We start from the raw sequence: 19,517 nt of genomic DNA, 5'->3' as shown, positions 1-19,517 counted from the left end.
CCGAATTATTATCATGTTAATGAAGGAAAGCTTGAACCAAGGGCTAAGAAGGTCATATTCGTAAGGTATGTGAATGGAGTAAAAGGGTACAAACTTTGGTGTTTGTCTTTACTCAAATTTATAGTTATTAGAGATGTCACATTTGATGAATCCTCTATACTTGATCCCTGTAAAGATTTCGTGGAGTTTTCAGGAAACGAGAACAATGAGCAGGTGGAGCTTCCGGTAGAGCTTACCAAGGAAAAGGATCAAGAGACTCAGCTTAAAGATGAGTCAAAAGATATAGATTTTGAAGAACTTGTTGTTAATAAACCATACACAATTGCGAAGGGAAGGGAGAAGAGGCAGATACGAACACCGGAACGCCTTATACATCAAGTAAACCTGATTGCATATGCATTCGTAGCTGCAGAGAAGAGAGTAAGGATCTAGAGCCCTCCTCGTATGTTGAAGTAACTTCTTACAATGATGCTGCAAAATGGTGTTTAGCCATGACTGAAGAGATGGAGTCTCTTCACAAGAATCAGACATGGGTCTTGGTGAAAAGGCATAAGGGAAGAGAACAGTTGGATGCAAATGGGTCTACAGAAAGAAAGAGGGAATTTCTAAAGTGGAAGATGCTAGATTCAAGGCGAGATTGGTTGCAAAGGGTTTCAATCAGAAGGAAGGAATTTACTACAATGAAATATTCTCTCTGGTCGTGAAGCATACCTCAATTCGCGTGCTACTAGCATTGGTTTCCCAATTCGACTTGGAGCTTTAACAACTTGATGTCAAAATTGCTTTCTTGCATGGTGATCTAGAAGAGACAATCTATATGGATCAGCCTGAAGGTTTTCTAGCTGACGGAAAAGAAGATCGTGTATGCCAACTAAAGAAATCTTTGTATGGTTTGAAGCAATCCCCTAGACAATAGTACAAGAGGTTTGATGCATTCATGACTACACATGAATTCTCAAGAAGTGCATTTGATAGCTGTGTGTATCAGAAGAAGATGTCTGGTAACTCAATGATTTATTTACTGTTGTATGTTGATGATATGTTTATTGCTACTAACAACATTACAGAGATAAATGCTTTGAAGAAACTGTTGAGTAAGGAATTTGACATGACGGATTTGTGAGCCGCAAATAAAATCCCTGGTATGAAGATTTCAAGAGAAGACGGTGTTGTACATCCTTCTCAGAAGTGGTACATCGAAAGGGTTCTTGAGATATTCAATATGCATACTTGCAAGCACACGTAAGTACACCGTTAGCTCCTCATTTTAAGCTTTCAGAGTTACAAATGCCTCAGTCCGAGGATGAGGTGGAGCATATGTCAAAGGTTCCTTATGCTAGGGCAGTTGGTAGCGTTATGTATGCTATGGTATGCACACGTCCAGATATTGCTCAACCTGTAAGTGTGGTAAGCAGATACATGTCCAACCTAGGAAAGAGGCATTGGTAAGCTATCAAGTGGATATTGAAATATCTCAAGGGAGCTTCTGATGTTGGTCTGACCTTTCGAAAAGGTGGGGGAGGTATTTCAATTCTTGGTTATGTGGATTCTGACTATGCAGGTTATCTTGAAAGAAGGAGATCCACAACTGGATACATATTTACCACCATTGTGAACGTGTAGAGATGCAATAATTCTGGTTATAAAGAAGGGAATGTGGAACCTCACCTGAAGTTTTAAAACTTTTTTCCGTTATTTTCCACTTAAATAATTGGCAAAAAGTTAAAAATACTCTATTTATTTGTTTCTTAGTTATCACCGTTGATCTCTTTTCTAGAGTCTCTTTGTTATCATATTTAATATTTTAATTATTTAGATCTCTTTTTATGACACATTAAACTTAGGCCGTCTGTTTCATCTATCCACCAAGTTCAACCCGACCTTTTCAATTCTCAATTTCGGTTTCATACTCCATTTATGTCTTTGTTAGTAATTATTAGTACTACTATTTATCTCTTTTAGATGAAGTCTTTTTGTTTCCTATTAATTTGTTTAAATCTCTTCATGCACATTGCACCCAGTATTCCCATGGTTTCCATCTACTCAGCAAGTCCATACCAACTCTTTCGATTTCCAACCCCAGTTATCAATTTAAGTATGCATTGAAAAATGCAACATAGAATTATTAAATATACATTATCAATTTAGGATTTCTCTCTTCACCTTTAAAGAGAGAGAGAGAGAGAGAGAGAGAGAGAGAATGAAAATAAGCTTGCAAATTGAGAGACTTGGTGTAGCAGTTGTTTCACTCATGATCGAGTTTGGGGATTTTTCCTTTCCCTGATTCAATCATATGACCCTTCTATGCATCTAGGTATGTGTTTTTGTTTGTCAAGTTCTTTTATGGTTTTTACAATTACATAAATAAATAAAAAACTAAATATCAGACTACCAACATTTTACATGCGATTGTCATGTTATATTTCGTATTAGAGTTATATTTATACAATTCAACAGTAATATTTTTATATCAAGTTTTACATATGAAAGGACTCAAAAGTTTGAATTAGACAAAAGGTATATTTACGTGCAATTATATTTTATAAACATCAATTCAGTTTTTTGATGTCAGTGACTATTTAATAAATATAACACAAATAACTAGTATTTTTGCAGGCATATGCCATGAAATTGACAATTATCTACTAGGCGTCTTCCGAAAACATATAATTGAAATTCTATACAACCAACAACTTTTTGATATGTATGTGTATGTGTTCCTATAACTCATCACACGCTTATTAAAATTATTTATATAGTTTTAAAATATTTGTACTAATTAACAAGGATTACACGTGTAACGCACGTATCCAGAACTAGTTTACTAATATGAAGCAAGTCCAAATTACTAACAGAAGAGGCAGTTGTAAGATAAATGAATTTATATAATCGACAGAATACAACACTACATACCCATTCAATAATTTAGAGTTCAATAATGCTCTCTTAAGCAGTTACACCAACAAAACTTTTAGTAGTAATAACAACATACATAACCAACAGAACATTAAGTAGTAAAAACATAACCAACAGAACTTTAAGTAGTAATAACATAACCAACAGAACTTTATCGTTTTCTTCCATCTCGAAGATAGCTCAAGACGTTGATAGTTATTGCAGCCACCAACGGCTACTCTTCGTTTACACCAGAAGACTCATCAACTTTTTCGTTCAAATCACTAAGCCTTTCGTTTTCCTGAATCTCCAATTTGTTCTCCAATTCGGAGATTTTAGTTAGCATTTCTTCTCTAGCCCTCTTCGCCAACTCACTGGATGTAAACAAAGCGCCATCTTGTTCCTCAATCGTCCTCTTTAAGCCCCCAATTTCCCTTTCCTTCGCTTGTAATTCAACTCTTTGATGATTTCCGCTCGCCTCTAACTCCTCAACTTTCCTGAGTAGAAATTCTTTTTCACGCTCCAATGAGTGTATCTTCTCGTACAGATCAAAGTACTCCTCGTCTACCTTCTGGTTAAGATCAAGGTACTCACCGTTCTCATCCGATGAGGCTATCTTCTCGTTCAGATCAAGCTCTTCGTTCTCATCCAATAAGGGTATCTTCTCGTTCAGATCAAGCTCTTCGTTCTCATCCGACGATGAGGCTGTATTCTCGTTCAGATAAAGCTTTTCGTGCTCATCCAATGAGGGTATCTTCTCGTTCAGATCAAGCTCTCCGTTCTTATCTGATGAGGCTATCTTCTTGTTTAGATCAAGCTCTCCGTTCACATCAGCCATAGTTTAACCTGAAAATGGTTGGACAATATTCGACTCAATCAGTTAATAAATTAAGAAACTGAAAGTAGTAGTTGTTTCTAAATATGTAAATTTTAGTTTTAAAAAAAAAAAAAACTTGAAAATTCTATGTCAGAATCACACAGAAAATGAGATAATTTGATCCAAGTACTCTGAATCATAAACAGAGGGAGCAATTAAGTTCGTTTACCAAGAAATGAAACGCAATGATGAAAATTGTAACAACTGAAAGTTCTTTGACTCGTTGCATTGTACAAACTAGAATCATACTAGCCTTGCAGACACTCAAACTATGTGAAACAAACAAAAAAAAAAAAGTTCTTTGCCCACACAACACAGAGATTTTCTACTCCGTAAAATTATGAGGTGAAACAAAAATGCAATGAAAAATAAACAAGAAAGAAACCTTGTATTTTCAAGAGGGAATCGAGCGAAATGAAGAATGTAAATTGAATTTGGTTTTATTTCTTTGGTGATGCTTAGGAATAAACTGAATAAAGAATGAAAGAAAATGATCTGATTTAGTACTTAATTTCAAATTGTGGGATTAAAGAAACGATGTGTCTATTGGAACTGGCGGCATTCAACTGTCATAAAAGGTTGCACCCTTACACTCTTTTTTTTCTTTTCAAAATACCGGTAAAGACCAACTGCCATGAAAAAAACGGTTTAATTGATTCTTCTTTTTTTTCAATAAAAGAAGAATATTTCAAACTTTTCACTGAACCTTAACCAGGATATTTATGGAGCGGCTTAATTTAATGGGAAAATAACTTGGAACTGTTATCCACAAGGGATGGCTGAGTTGGTTGGATGAGTGGTTTCCCACATGGGAAACCTGGGATCGATTCTCCTCATCAGCAGTCTTATCAGTCAAAGCTCGTTACAACGGGCTTGCCAAGTGTGATTTACATCTCCTGTGTTGTTTGCGAGCTATTGCACAGTAAACGGGTTATTCAGTGCCTACCCGAAAGGTAGTGGTTGCGGGTTTCCTTTTCGGGATTCCCCAAAAAAAAAAAAATAGTTGTAAATTTGAAGTACGCCAAAACCATAATTTACATACGTTGCAGTTCTGTAATTTCGACCCTATGGTTGCTTCATTTAATTAAATGACATTTTACTTATCAAAAAAGAGAAAAAGAACTTGTAAGTTTTATGTTAGAATCCATTCCTTTGCTAAGAGATCTTTCCACTAATAAAGGGTTTATATCAATTGAAAAGTAAACTACTAACTCAATCCAAAGATTAATAGTGTCATACACTCTTCTTCTTCTTTTTTACCTTTTTTCCTTTTCTTTTTCTGGTCAAAAGAAAGGGTGCGAATAAAGACGCCACATTGTTAGAAAATAATTCAAAATAAGTCTCTACTCTGAGATAGGAAGTAAAACTTTTAAAGAACCACAGTCCCTTATAATCCAAACTCATTTACATGCCGAAACATGATAATAAGCAGCCAAGCCGGCATTGCTTGGACAAAAATCCTGCTTACGCCACATATTGGTAGATAAAGCTAAAGACTACTTCAACGAAGGCGAGAAACAGATAGAGAAAGAACGAGGATGTAGTACAGTAGAATTAGTTAATGGAGAAGTTCATGAGTTTGCTTCTGATCGGAAGTTAGATTCTGAGCTCCATGATATATTTTCTTTGATGCACTAAACAAATTTAGGAACTTTGTTGTCTTTTTAGAGACCATTGTACTTTGTACAATCACTATATTAGTTAGTTTCTTTATTTGTCACTAGGATCTGGAGATATCCTAGGGTTCAAGATTATTTATGAATGTCAGCAGAACTAAGAGGAACATAGTCAATATCACGGGGCATTTGTAACTTTAACATCGACAATAATTGCACTACTTATTTTTTGCATTTTGCTGAAGGTACATTTCTTTTTGAGGTAAGGTGAAATCTTACATCATTTCACAGAAAGGAATACATCAAGTTTCATAAAGATTATAATCTTGGATACATTAACAACTAAGGAGCCGTTTGGACATGGTTTCAAACCATGATTTGAAGCCATGTTTGGACATGTAATTTGGATATCTTAAGTTGTATTTTCTCTTATAGACATAAAAACCTCACAAGTTATGAAAACTCTCAAAACATTCACAATTCTTATACAATCTTACTAAATGAGTAAGTCATAGTTCATTAATACGCTACTAGAAGGCCTTTCTAAAAAATACAACATCAATTGATCAAACTTTAGTTTAATAAAAATGAAAATTTAACATGAATAGTAATGTAATTACTCTTTAATATAATCCTCCTACATTGTAGACATAAATAAAGGTTGGTGGAAATTAATGAGGTTGGTAAATGATTGGTGGGAGTAATTGTTAAAAATATTTACCAACTTATGGGTCTTTTTTTATAATATATAAACTTATGGGTCAAGTTTTATATTTAAATTTTTTGTAACCATGATTTGAAACCCCAAATCATGACTTTTTGGATGATTTGGGGTTTCAAACTATGGTTTGAAACCATGAGATAAAATACATGTCCAAACGCTGGTTTGTTTCAAACTATGATTTCAAACCACATGTCCAAACGCCTACTAACTCAACTAAAGCAAAGGAGCAAACTTAATTGAAAAACTAAGTTTTACTGCAACCTCTATGCTGCTTTAGACCGCTGCAGTAGTAGCTTCAATCTTGCATTATTTGCTGAAGCAATAGTTAGGGGATTTTATGATCAGGAATAAATCCATCCACTAAATCGACTATTTGAATAGCCAACAAAATGGAATAGAAGCAGAGATGCAGTACATCTATGATCCAATAGGCAAAGTGGCTATAGCCACGGAGACATATTCTCGTTTAACAAACTTTGAAGATTTAAAAGGAATGAAAATTAGGAAAACGCCAAAAGCCAGACACTATTCCTGGATTGAGAATTTATATAAACCCTTTATCAATGAAAACATCTCTGAGCAAAGGACTGGACTCTAACATAAAATACCAATATTTCGAACTTACAAGTTCTTTTTCTCTTTTTCGACAAGTAAAATGTCATCTAATAATATGAAGCAACCATAGAGTCCAAAATTACTAACAAAAAAGGCAGTCAGATATATGAATTCAATTAATCGACAGAACACAACACTAGCTACATACCCATCCAATGATTTAGAGTTCAATAAAAATGCTCTCTTAAGCAGTTACACCGAAAGAGCTTAAGTAGTAATAACCCATTCCATCAAAATTATAAAAATCCAAAACATGGTTGAAACAGCTGATGCAGCCACCAAAGGCTTCTTTAGTTCTAATTCAACTCGTTGATGATTTCCCCTCGCCTCAATAGCAAATGTTTTTTGCGCTTCAATGAGGTTATCTTCTGGTTCAGATCAAAGTACTCCCCGTCTATCTTCTGGTTCAGATCAACGTACTCCTCGTTCTCATCCAATTGAGGCTATCGTCTGGTTCAGATCAAACTCTTCGTTCTCATGCTCCATAGTCTGAAAATGGTTGGACAATTTCGACTCAATCTTAATTAATTATTAACATATTGAGTCGAAATTGTCCAACCATTTTCAGGTTAAACTATGGTGGATGAGAACGGAGAGCTTGATCTGAACCAGTAAATAGCCTCATTGGATGAGAACGGGGAGCATCTTTATCTGAACCAGAAGATAGACGACGAGTACTTTGATCTTCACGAATAGATAGTGTCATTGGAGTGCGAAAAAGATTTTCTATTTATTTGGGAGCTTTAGTATATTTTTGTCTAAGTGTTGGAAATCTTATCAAAAATGATCACAAAAATTGTAGGGAAAGCTCGAGTAGTGTCAAAGATAGATTAAGTAGAAAATAGGAGCACAGAAACAAACAAAGATTCAATAAGAAAGAAAACTCAGCACAATTGAAAATGAGAAGAAGAAAATTGTTACACCTCGTAAATTTCTGTGTCGTCGTAAGCAAACTGACGTGAGTCCAGAGAGGCTATGATACCCCTATAAGGTTAAGGAAGACTTTTAATAAGTGTTAGACAAGTATTTAAAGGTTTCGGGATCAAGCGAATCGAAGAAATTAGGTTTGTTGAAAAATTGGAAAAACTTGGCAGAATTTTGGACAGGATTTTTGGTCCAACTTCAAAGAGGCATATCTCCTAGGATCTGAGGAGTTACGGAATCCATAACCTATGAAAATTGATGTTCGGCGAGTCTTCTTTCCAATGCAACTGACAGATCGCATTTATGTGAAGTACGGGATGAAGTACGGCCCGTACAAAAATGTACGTCCCGTACATTTTGGACGTACTTTACCTGAAATTTCCAGAAAGTTAAAAAATTTGAAATTTTTTTTACCTCCAATGTACGGGATGAACAGTAATCCGTAATTGAAGTATTAGATGAACAGTAACCCGAACTTTGCCCGGATATTTCCAGAAACTTGGAAGTTGGTGGAGACTTCCTATAAAATTATTTCCCATGACTTGGGCCTTATTTTCACCCAAAAATAAATCCCTAATCTCTCTCTAAGCTTCCCTTAACATCCATAAACACTCCAAATCATTCCAAATCAAATCAAGAGAAGATCAACCTTGAAAACCTAAGTTAATTTATGGAAGTTGGATGTTCTTGCTTTCACTTGGAGTTGTGGGGATTAAGTCTTGGAGCAAAGTGTGTGAGTTGAAATTCTTCAAATACAAGGTATGTTTTTCGTCTTATCTCTTATGTTAAGTTGATTTGAAGGTTTAGCAAGCCTTAGAAAGTGAAAAGAGTTATGGGGAAAAGTTCAAATATGAATTGATGATATTTTGAGTTGCAAATTAGCTTGAACTATAATTGTTAGCATGTTATGGTATAATCTTGTTACGAGGGGTAACAATGATGTTGAGAAAGTGTGGTATACAAGTGTATAAGGGGTTGTATTGAAGTTGTTGTTATGGATTGTTCATGAAAAGAAGTTTGGGATTGGAATGTAATCTTTTGATTATGGAATTGTTGATGTTTTTATTGTGGTTTTGGGAGTTGTTTTGAGTTGGAGGAAATAGAAGATATAAGGGGAAATGCTGCCCAATTTTCGTTAGCTCATTTATTAATTTAGTTTGACCACATAAGTGTTTCAATGACTTACCCGAAGTGCGAATCATCTTAAATGTAGATTTACGAGCTCGGGAGGATAGGCGTTGAGTAGTTAAGGAGACGACGAGGTATGTTAAGCTAACCCTTTCTTTCTAAAGGCATGATTCCCTTGTTGTGAACCCATACATGATATCTATAATGTCCTATTTCCTAAAATTGCTAGAAACTCATAATTCTCAAGGTTCCTATGGTATTGTTGATAAAAGTTCCCTGTGATGATGATGATAATGATGATGATGATGATTCCATTTCTAAAGATACAAAAGCTTATAGTTCTTGATGTTCTCGTGATATTATTAAGCTTGTTTCATGATTATTGATGTTAGTCATTGATGTTGATCTCATCTTATGATTTTGTTCCTTCAAGGTGAGATATGTTCATGATGATAGCTCCATAATGATAATCGGAGGTTTACCGACCTTACGTCACTCCGATAGAGTCATAGCTTTTATTTGAGCTCTCATGCATGCTTTATATATATATATATATATATATATATATATATATGTATGTATGTATTTTCTCACACCGCGTATAGTCGGCCAGGTATCATATATGTAGTGGATGTGCACACCACCGGCATGGGCCATATCTTTATTATGGTTATGATGTTACGCCGGACGTGGGATGCCCGGACACGGGATGATATGATATATGGATTGGGCTCCATTTATATATATATATATATATATATATATATATATATATATATATATATATATACATGTATCATATATGTATGTATGTATGTATGAAAAATGTCTTTTTTAAAAAGCTAAGCATGCTTGACGTCCGCCTTAAGAGGCATCAGATGTATTCCATATCTTTATTATGTTGTTATTCATGTCTTACATACTCAGTACATTATTCGTACTGACGTCCTTTTGCTTGGGGACACTTGCGTTCATGCCGTAGGCGAAGAGATAGGAGACGGATCGATCCATAGGTGCTTCATCGAGATTTCTCGGAGAGCGCTCCACTTGCTTCAAGTCCAGCTTTGTCTAGTGTTATTATTCTTTTGTGTACATATTTGGGCATGGCGGGGTCCTGTCTCGTCTTTATGATTTCATGCACTCTATGTTGAGGCTCGTAGACAGATGTATATAGTTAGATGTTCTATAACCTCATCGGTTCATATTTTTTGTGTATCATTTTTGGCAGCCTTGTCGGCTTGTGCATATGGGCTTAGTTGAGGATGATTATATAGTTATGCATTTATCTTTTAGACTCATGATCTTACAGATTATGATAGTTGCGAGTTATCTTTGTGGTCCACCTAGATATGATTATGAGGATGTATGAGAAGAGGTGCTTGAGAGGTTAGCTCTGGGTGCCCGTCATGACCCTCTGATTGGGTCGTGACAAAAATGTCACTTGTTTCACCTCTTCAAAGTGAAAACAAAATCAGAATAGATAAGTGAAGAGATAGATAGATGATAACCTTCTGGTTGTTGTTACCAAACGTTCAACTGTGATAACAAATATAAAAGCCATTCAATTTTATTGAAGGCTATTGAAAGATAATTCAAGTGGTGACAATGGAATATCAAAGCTCCAGAAAATTTGTTGTTGCTGTAGTAATTAGAAGGATTAATGGCTAATCAAATATACGTTACAAAAACAAATAATTAGGGTTTGTTAGTCATAAAGGTGATAATGACTATTAATAAAAGAATAAAGAATGTGTTATAATTTATTTTTGAGAATATTTTGGCACTGACGTGCCACTAACACGCCAATTAGACATTTAAGACGAGATGACATAAATGTAATAAATTCGGTTATAGAAAGTAGGGGTTTGCATTCAGTTTTTCCCTATTCGGTTTCGATTTTGAAAAAATGCAATCCAATCCAAACTAAATTAAGTTTGATTCGGTTTTCCTCTTTTCAGTTCTGCTTTTTTCCGTTTGAATCTTCGGTTTATTTATTTTGGTTATATCATATAAAATAAATCTTTAAAAACACAATACTCGAAAGTAATCCAAACATAAAATTAAAAACAAAAATCTAAAGTTTAAACTGTAATCCTATAACTCAAATTAGGTTAACTCCTACAAATATTAATTTTCAAAATAAACACCACACGTATAAAATTTGTATTTGTAACTTTTTATGATAGTTTCATCAGTGTTATGCCTAATGCAAAGAGATATGTGGCATTTAAGAACACAAAAACTGATATATACGAGGTATAAGGAATACAGAAAGTGTTGAAATACCCAATTCTAACATCCTCATACGTTAAATAAAAATATTATATTTAATATATATAATTTGGTTTTTTCGGTTCTTTTATTTTTACTTTTTGAAATTCTAATCCAGACAAAAAAACCAAAATTTTAAAATTCTCAATCCAAACCAAACCAATTAACCAAAAAAAACCCAAACTAAATCATAAAAGGAGAAACAAAAAGGTAGGAAGAAGAGGAGTAATAGAAGATGACTCAACATGAGTATGAAAGACACAATGATTCTTAAAAAAAAAAAAAAACTAATATTTCTAGAAACACGAAATTTGTTGGAACATGGATCACAACAAATGAAACATTTCTGCGAAATACTATAACCCATAAAACCACATTTAGTGGATTGAACATAAAGTTGAGAAAATGGCCAAATGAGCCCCCAACGTTTGACCGAAATCCCAACTACACACCTTATCTTTGCGGGGGTCCTATTAACCCTCTGGGCATTTTAAAAGTGGAATATACTCACCCTTAAAAAGCCACACCCACATATGTGTTGGTGAAGCGCACGCATCTAACACGTGTAAAATTCAATTAACTTTTATTTTTAAAAAGAGTTTAAGTTTGGTGCACTGTCAGTATACTAATTGTTCTACACCATCAGGTAATCTCAAAGATGATTTACCACAGTAACTTTCTTTAGTATTTGAAAGAAATTAAAGGCAAGTAGAATCCTATTGATACTTTAACTAAAATATTTCTAAGTTTACTTGTAATCAAAATTTATTTACTACTTTTGACGTTTTCACTTTTCATGCCAAATTCTCAATATCATCATCAATAATCACTGATGAAGATTTTGTCTTTAGCTCATGGAAATATAATTAAGTTCAAAATCCTCTTGGTTATAGGTCCATTTTTTGTTTGAAAAGATCCATTCTGTTACTTAACTTCAGTATCTAATTCAAAAGGCCTTATAAATTATGAAGATTGAAAACATTAGAGAACTTGGAAAAAGAAATCAACTTAAATCACACTATTAAGTCATGTAATTTTTTTGCATTTTTGCTAGAAACTGGATATATAACTAAACCCGTCAACCGGTCCGGTTTAACCGGTTCAAACAGGTAACCGGATCGGTAAAACCGGAATCCCGTATATTACATACCGGTCCGGTTTTGATTTTTTTGAAACCGGAACCGGTTAAACCAGTGAAATTAAAAAAAAAAAATTAAATAGAGCCGTTGGGGCTGGGCTTTGTTCCTCACTTTGGACCGTTGGACCAGTCCATTTGCAAAAGCGCCATAAACCTATTTTTTGCCCCCCCCCCCCCCACACCAACCCCCCAAACTTTTTTTTTAACACTTTAACCCATCCCCCACCCCTATATAAACCCCTCTTCATTTCCATTTTAATCCACTAATTATTTCTCTTTCTCTCAAATCTCAATCTCTCAATTATAGTTACTTTGCAACAATTAGCCACTTTAAATTTCTCTCACATAAATATTATAAAGTCTTATTATAGTTTCAATTATTAATTTTGCAATTGTAATATTGTTGGGAGAGTTAGTGATTTTGCAACAATCCGAAGTAGCTTTGGTGGATTTGCAATTCTAGTCGCATTTACTTTGTTGGAAATTAGTCCGGCAATTTGGTATATTCGTTCCAACTCTATCTTTATTTTTCGCAATTTAATTCTAGCAATTTAATTTGTTGCAATTTATTTTCTTGTGATTTATTTGAGTGTGATTTAAATTAATTCTATTTAATAATGGCAAGAGATTTAGACGTGGTCTGGGTAGGTAGTAGTGGTATTGTTAGGGAAGGGCTTAATGAGGAAACATTTGTGGAAGAAACATCTAATTTAGGTATTGATGTTGGTGGAAATAATCCACTTTTAGGTCATGAGGCAATGCAACAACATTTTACCGACACTTTTAATGAAATTGATGATGATGATGATGATGAAACACAAGCCCCCGAAAATCTCATAGGAGATACATGTCCTGCACAATCACATACACAAGACAAACGGCCTAGAACTCGTAAGCCAACCGCTAAAATTTGGAAATTTATGACTAAGGATAGGGAAAGCCAAACGACTAAATGTACCCTATACAAGTATTTGCTTTTGGCAAGAAACTAGTAAGGATGATGGAACGGGTACACTAAATGGTCATACGAGAAAGAAACATATGGATGTTTGGGGAGAGCAAACGGGTTCAAATGTGGGGGTATTCAAATGACGATAGACCCACGAACCGGTAAAATTTTTAAGTATGACAAGAAAAAAGAGCGTGTAGAAATAGCTAGAATGGTAGCTTATGATTGTTTACCATTTTCCTTTCCTTTGGGTTTGGGGTTTGTTACTTACATTCAACGTTGTTATAATCCGTTATTTGAGGGTATTCCTAGAAGTACTTGTAGAGCGGATGTTATAGATTTGTATAAAAAATATAGATTTTATTTGCACCATGTATTTAATTCTTTAAATTGTAATATTTCTCTTACCACTGATTTGGGTCTTAGTCTTAACAAGTTAGATTTTTTTTGCTATTACATGTCATTGGGTTGATGACAATTGGGTTATGCAAAAAATAATTATAGCTTTTTTATATGATGAAGGAAAAGGTCGTCACGATGGAAAATTTTTAGCTAATTCAATGTCTACTATTATGAGATTTTTTAACATTTATAGAAAAACACTTTGTATTGCTTTAGATAATGCTTCTAATAATACAAAGGCGATTGGTCTTTTAAAAAGAGAATTAAACCCTCCGCTAAAAAATATTTTTCACGTGAGATGTAGTTGTCACATTTTAAACTTAATTGTTAAAGATGGTCTTGTGTGTTTTGACCTTCTATTCAAAAAGTTAGAGATAACGTTTCTTTTTGTAATTCTAATAGGGGAAGACTTAGAGATTTTAAGAATGCTTGTGTGGAAAATAGCCTTAGACCTAGGAAAATGCAAGTAGAAATTTTAGGTGGAACTATACTTACATTATGCTACAACAAGCATATGAGTATAGGATTTCCATACAACAAGTTCACAACAAATATAATATTAATAGTGATGATTGGTTAAATTTTACACATTGGGAAGATGTTAAGGAATGTGTTGAACTCTTAGAAAAATTTTATAATGCAACTCTTGCTTTTTCTAAACAATTCTATCCCACGGTAACTGGAATTTTAGCCTACTTAGCGGAAATAGCTAGAGTTTTATAAGAGTATAAATATAAACCCGGTTATCAAGCGGCTATTTTTTATATGATAATCATATTTAAGAAGTATTTTTTCCCATCCCAACTTTATTTATATATATATATTAAATCCTTGTTTAAAAGTGTCTTATACTAAAGCATTAGTTGGTTAAATTTATACATTTTTAGAAATTGAAGAGGGAGTTCAACCATCTTTAATGGGAAAAAAACTCGCTATTGATGACGAGTTTAGAAAAGTTTTTACTCATTATTCTAATTTGGAAGACGTGCTACACCCGTTGCTCCACGCCCTACTACTTCTCAAAGTAGCAAAAAGGGCTTATTGGGTTTGTAGCATTTAAAAGTTTTACATTCACAGCCAACTCTTTCTTGTAGTGTAAACTTTGATGAATATAACTTTTATTTGATGCAGCCAAATGTGGATATCAAGGAACTAGATGAATTGGACGTCTTAGCATGGTGGAAGAAGTACAAGGCAAGTCATCCGATACTCTCAAGAATGGCTCGAGATATCCTTACGGTTCAAGTATCAACCGTGGCTTCGGAGAGAGCATTTAGCCAAGGAAGACAACAAATTGGAGACCATAGACACTCATTATCAAATTTAGCTTGCAAGTACTAGTGTGCATTCGCGATTGGATTAGATCGAAGCCACGCAACCAAAACTTAGAAGCGGAGGAAGGCGAAGAGGAAGAAATTGAAGATTTGATAGCAAGTGGACCGGACCAAATAGAAGACTTTGAAGATATCTCCATGACCGAATATGATATGGGGGAAATTAACGAAATGATTGAGAATTGGTGATTTTATTATTCTACTATTTCTTTACAACTCATGTATTATTTGCAAGTTAAAAAAAAACTACAACTTGCAAATAAATGTTATCCAATAATGAATAAAATATATGGCTCATTGAGCTTTCTTCTATTTACTTGTGTTCATATTTTTACTTATATTAAGTTAGGAATATACCTAAAATATACTTATAATATACATCTACTTAAATTAAAAACTAGAAAGTTATATACTTGAAAAATAACTAAAATATACTAAGAATATACTTATAATATATAGTATACATATAACTTAAACATATTATATATATATATATATATATATATATATATATATATATATATATATATATATATATATATATATATATATATATATATATATATAATATGTTTAAGTTATATAACCTAAGTATATTCTTACTATATTTTAGGTATATGTAGTATAACTTAAGCATATAAGTTATGTAGTATAACACACACACACACACACACACACATATATATATATATATATATATATATATATATATATATATATATATATATATATATATATATATATATATATATATATATATGCTTATAGTTATGATATATATACCTAAAATATAGTAAGAATATACTTATATATATATACACATGTATATTTTTGTTTGAAAAGAATATATAAACTTTACGTGTAAACTTATATAACATATGTAAATATACCTACAATAGACTAATAAATACTATAATATATATATATATATACTATACAAAAAACCAAAAAAAAAAGGGGGTTTTGGACTGTTTGAACCGGACAGTTCCGGTTTCGGATTTTTAATCGGTTAAACCGAACTCCGTGGCCGGTTCCAGTTTTTTAACCGAAAACCAGCCGGTTCCAATTTTTTAACAGAAACCTTTTGCATTTTTGGCCCCGGTTCAAACCGGATATATATAACAAAGCACATTGATATTTTGGGTGGACTAATACACATGGGGAACAAAAAGCCAATGATAGAAAACATAGAGGGTGATTAGATAACTCTGGTTTGAGAGAACGAGGAAGACGGATATTCTGTAGGGTTGATGAGAGAGGAAAAACAAAAAGCTGGAGTTTGTATTTAGAGAAGCAAAAAAATTATTGCAGTAAAAAGTTAGTAACCTACTATAGTAGGTCAATATTACCATTGGTACATGCACAAAACTTAAACTCTTTTAAAAATTGTTTTGATTTAATATTCTATTTTTTTAATTTCTTTTTCTTTCTTTCCTTTATCTTCCTCATGTTCCTTCTTCTACCAATGATTTACTGTGGTTCAATGGCTAGTTTAGCTGAGATGGTGGTGGTGCGCCGCCGTCGGCTCTGTTTTCGGTTGTTAGAGCTTCTGTTTTTCCGGTGATTAAAAGTGGTGGTACTAAGGCGAAACTGTGGTCGTGTTATGGAGGTTCTAAGGAGTGGCATTAATGGTGGAAATAGTGGGTGTTTTAGGGTAGAGAGTGATTTTGTGGTGTGAGATGTGACCCAAAATCCGGTCTGCTGGAAAGTATGTGCATAAATGATGATATCCACCGGTAATACGGTGAACCCGCCAATAAGAATGATTGCAGAGTAGGAGACGGTTGATCAATGATAAATCCATTGGTCTTTTGGTACATTCACCTAATCCTATTTCTCAACAGATCCTTATTCATGTTAATTATGTTCAACTGGGTTAATAGTTAACACAAGTTTTTAGATTGACATGAAATATATGATATTGTAGTCTTAATCTGCTAGATATACTGCCAAAAGAGTGCAGGTTTGTTTGACTATGTTCTTCTAAAGTCTGCTGACATTCATAAAGGGTGGAGTGGCAAATGAAGTGATTGTGTACACTGGTCTCTAAAAAGACAATAAATTCTTAAGTGTGTCTAGTATATCAAAGAATATATATCATGGAACTCAGAATCTAACTTCCTACCAGAAGCAAACTCATGAACTTCTCCATTAACTTCTACTGAACTACATCCCGGTTCTTTCTCTATCTCTTTCTCCTTCATTGATATCCTCTCATCCATCGCTTCTTCAAATTTCCCCGAGGCTGCATACATATTCGCCATCAATACATAACCACTGCTTTCATTCGGATCAAGCACAAGCAAATTCTCAGCTGACCGTCTTGCCAACGCCATGTTCCCGTGAGTCTTACAAGCAGATAACAAAGAACCCCATATAACAGCATCAGGTTCTATTTCCATGCTTCTTATAACCTCTTCTGCTTCGTGAAGTTGTCCTGCTCGTCCCAAAATATCGACCATACAACCATAGTGCTTGATTGATGGTTTGATACCATATTCTTTTTTCATCAATTGGAAGTAGTCTTTAGCTTTGTCTACCAATCCGGAGTGATTGCACGCAGTTAGTACACCGATGAAACTCACTGAATCTGGTTTGAGATTCGTGCGCTGTAGCCTTGAGAATAGCTTAATCGCTTCATCCTCAAAACCATTAGTAGCTAAGCCCAAAATCATGGAGTTCCAAGAAGACAACCCTTTATTTGAGACACTGACAAAAACTTGCCACGCCATTTCAACATTTGCACACTTGCAATACATGTCTATGATTGCAGTAACAACAATGACATTTAATTTAACATTGTTCTTTTTAACATACATATAAATCCAATTCCCTTGTTCAAGTGCTCCTAGGTGTCCACAAGCATTCAATAGGCTTACCAAGGTGAATTCACTAGGCTTAATATTTTCCTCTTGCATAGTGCTAAAAAGGTCCAACGCTTCACTCCACTTCCCATTTCTAACAAATCCACTTATCATACTGTTCCAAGACACATCATTTCTAGTTTCCATTTTACTAAACAACCTCCAAGAATCATCGAATTCTCCCGATTTAGCTAGGCCCATGATCATAGAATTCCAAGCAACAACGTCCTCAACTTCATCCTCATCAAACAATTTCCTTGCTTCAACCAAAAATCCACAATTTGCATACATATGTAACAACGTATTTCTTATGAATGTGTCAAATTCAAGGCCTAGTTTAATGATTCTCCCATGAAGTTGAGCTCCATCTTTCGCAAGACCACATCGAGCGTACGCCTTAAAAACAGAAGGATAAGTAAGCACATGTGGTTGAATTTCTGAAGTGTTGTTCAACATTTGAATGAACAGATGAATTGCATATAGTGGAGTTGAGCTCTCTGAGAAACCTCTAATGATAGTGTTCCAAGTGAAAAGATTTGGATCTTCCGTGTGAGTGAAAACTAAGTTAGCATAGTTGATGTCACCAATAGAGGACTTGGCTGAAAATGCAAGGACACGGCTAGATGCTATTTTGTCCTTAATTAGACCAGTTTTAATGAGTTGGGCATGAATCTTTTTGAGGTCTGTCATGGTGCTACATTTGGTTTCTAACATATGAAGATATGGTTGGTCTGATATGAACTTTGAAATGGAAGTTGATGAGGGATTGGATGAGCAAACATATAGTGGCATCTCTTGATGTCTAAAGAAGTGGAAAATTTATCAAAGAATGTGTTGGTTGAAAGTTGAAACAGAGCAATTTGTTTGGTTTTTTAGTTTTGAGTAAACAGCTCCCATCTGGCATAAAAGATAAGGTATGTAGGGCCTCTATTGGTTCTCAATTTCACTAAGAAATTAAAAGACATTAAGGATGAGTCCACCTATTTAATTTAAGGAAAATGCTCAAATATGTCATCGAACTATCTGAAATGGCTCATTTATGTCACTCGTTAATAGTTTGTATCATTTACGTCATCGCCGTTACCAAAATAGCTCATCCATGCCATTTTTCATTAACGGTGGTTTTAAAATACCAAATATAACACGTGACATCAAATTATTGGTCCACGTCATTTAATAAAACCAGCTCAAAATAAATCCTATTATAAACCAAAACCCGACCCGTTCACCCCACCCACCCAGATCCAATTCCTATTTCCCTCCCCCTCTTTCATTGTACGATTAAAAAGCCCTAATCTCACCCATCTCCTCTCCTCTTCTTCCAGCGATTTCAAGCAAACAACTGAGACTTTCCAACTCGTTTTTGAAGGATTAAAAGAATAGCTCATCAAGGTTAGTTCTTATTTAAAGTCGAAAATGGCTATTTAATGTGGTGGGTAAAGAATCCGTCTACGTGGGGTTCATAGCCATGTGGGTTTCATGTTTTTTGTCAGTGTAAAGATGTAAAAGTATTGTTTAACATGCAAAGTTTCATTCTAGAATGTTACACCAACAGAACTTTTAAGTAGTAATAACAACATAACGAATGAGCCATCAAAATTATGAAATCCAAAACATGGTTGAAACTGCTGATGCAGCCATCAACGGCTACTCTACTCTATGCTAAGCACCATTCCCTGTATCTCGCTTCGACCCTCAGCTTGGTTCAAAAGTCTAGTAAATCCTTCAACACATAATATAAACAGGTATGGTGACAAAGGGTCACCTTGTCTTAAACCTC

General features: G+C 34.3%; 2 protein-coding genes across 2 annotated transcripts; both read right to left on the bottom strand.

Moving 5' to 3' along the window:
* Positions 1-2,912: 2,912 nt before the first annotated feature.
* LOC132045077 (uncharacterized) lies at positions 2,913-4,378 on the bottom strand. Its single transcript, XM_059435597.1, has 2 exons — positions 4,158-4,378; positions 2,913-3,741 (listed from the first exon to the last, which is right to left on the bottom strand). Exon 2 carries the CDS (start codon positions 3,731-3,733, stop codon positions 3,131-3,133), a length of 603 nt encoding a protein of 200 aa, XP_059291580.1. The 5' UTR covers positions 3,734-3,741; positions 4,158-4,378; the 3' UTR covers positions 2,913-3,130.
* An 11,612-nt stretch (positions 4,379-15,990) lies between these two features.
* LOC132045067 (pentatricopeptide repeat-containing protein At2g42920, chloroplastic) lies at positions 15,991-18,616 on the bottom strand. Its single transcript, XM_059435586.1, has one exon. It carries the CDS (start codon positions 18,527-18,529, stop codon positions 16,949-16,951), a length of 1,581 nt encoding a protein of 526 aa, XP_059291569.1. The 5' UTR covers positions 18,530-18,616; the 3' UTR covers positions 15,991-16,948.
* Positions 18,617-19,517: the final 901 nt, after the last annotated feature.

The sequence above is a fragment of the Lycium ferocissimum genome, unplaced genomic scaffold, assembly GCF_029784015.1.
Source record: "Lycium ferocissimum isolate CSIRO_LF1 unplaced genomic scaffold, AGI_CSIRO_Lferr_CH_V1 ctg594, whole genome shotgun sequence".
In the NCBI taxonomy this organism is placed as follows: domain Eukaryota; kingdom Viridiplantae; phylum Streptophyta; class Magnoliopsida; order Solanales; family Solanaceae; genus Lycium; species Lycium ferocissimum.
Note: the sequence above shows the minus strand (reverse complement) of the source record. Positions and strands in the feature narration are given on the sequence as shown.

Coding starts and splice junctions, on each gene's coding strand:
- LOC132045067 (XM_059435586.1), bottom strand. CDS start 18,529: ATGCCACTATATGTTTGCTCATCCAATCCCTCATCAACTTCCATTTCA.
- LOC132045077 (XM_059435597.1), bottom strand. CDS start 3,733: ATGGCTGATGTGAACGGAGAGCTTGATCTAAACAAGAAGATAGCCTCA.